General features: G+C 35.4%; 1 protein-coding gene across 1 annotated transcript in view; it reads left to right on the top strand.

Annotated features, from left to right (window-relative positions):
* Positions 1-936, top strand: part of LOC103205259 (calcium-binding mitochondrial carrier protein SCaMC-1-like) — a 72221-nt gene that overhangs the window by 17730 nt on the left and 53555 nt on the right. The window contains 1 exon segment of the mRNA XM_042782101.1: positions 374-529. Coding sequence (XP_042638035.1) covers positions 374-529 — 156 coding nt within the window.

The following is a 936-nucleotide window of genomic DNA, read 5'->3' on the forward strand; positions in this document are numbered from 1 at the left end:
TCTTTTGACTCTTTTGGAGAAGTCTTTGGAAACACATAAAAATTTAATCTTTAGAAGGTCCCAATCATCTGGCTTCTCTTCTGCTGTTTGTGCGCATAAAACCTATTTTCGCATAACGACCTGGTCTTTTGAACCTAACCATGTCAGTAAGTGAGGAGTGGGTGTATTAGTTTATCACCGATGGTATTTCCAGCTGATCTGTGAGTTACTTACAGTTTTATTGGTTGGTGAAGCACAGTATTCTAGGAAAGGCTGATATTAATTGATTGTGGAGCTGAGATATAGAAAACATTATTTAAATGTTATAAGGAGATAAAATTTCACTTAAGATCATCTGGTTACAATATTAACTTTATTGTTATTATTTTTTTAGGGAATTGATATGGTAGATAGCTTGATTTTTCCAAATGATTTCACAGATGAAAAAAGATCTGGCCTGTTGTGGAGATATCTTTTGGCTGGAGGGATAGCTGGTATTTGTGCTCGAACATGCACAGCACCATTAGATCGTCTGACAATTATAATGCAGGTTTGTTGCATAATTCATACATGTGTTTTTGAGTAGTATGAATAATGTTTGATGCTTTTCAAAGGAAATATTTCAATGGTCTTAACACAGGATATTCTCATGTGCACATTACTTATTGCCAGCAATCTCCTAGATTCATTTATTTAACGAGATTCCAGGCACTGAATTCAAACTTGAGGGTACAAAAAACAAGTAATATACCATTCTCATTCATATTAATTTTGGAGTTTAGTGATGGAGACAGACATAAATCAATACTTAAACATTGTCTAATAACATAGCACTAGTGTTCTAGGAAGGAGCTCTGGTGGTATAGTACATAAGGCATTTGACTGCTAACCAGAAGGCTGGACTGGAGGTTCAAAGACACCAGCCACACCTCAGAAGGAAGACTGGAGATATATATA

The sequence above is a fragment of the Orycteropus afer genome, unplaced genomic scaffold, assembly GCF_000298275.1.
Source record: "Orycteropus afer afer isolate SDZICR_OR568_19922 unplaced genomic scaffold, OryAfe1.0 scaffold00010, whole genome shotgun sequence".
NCBI classification, from domain to species: Eukaryota; Metazoa; Chordata; class Mammalia; order Tubulidentata; family Orycteropodidae; genus Orycteropus; species Orycteropus afer.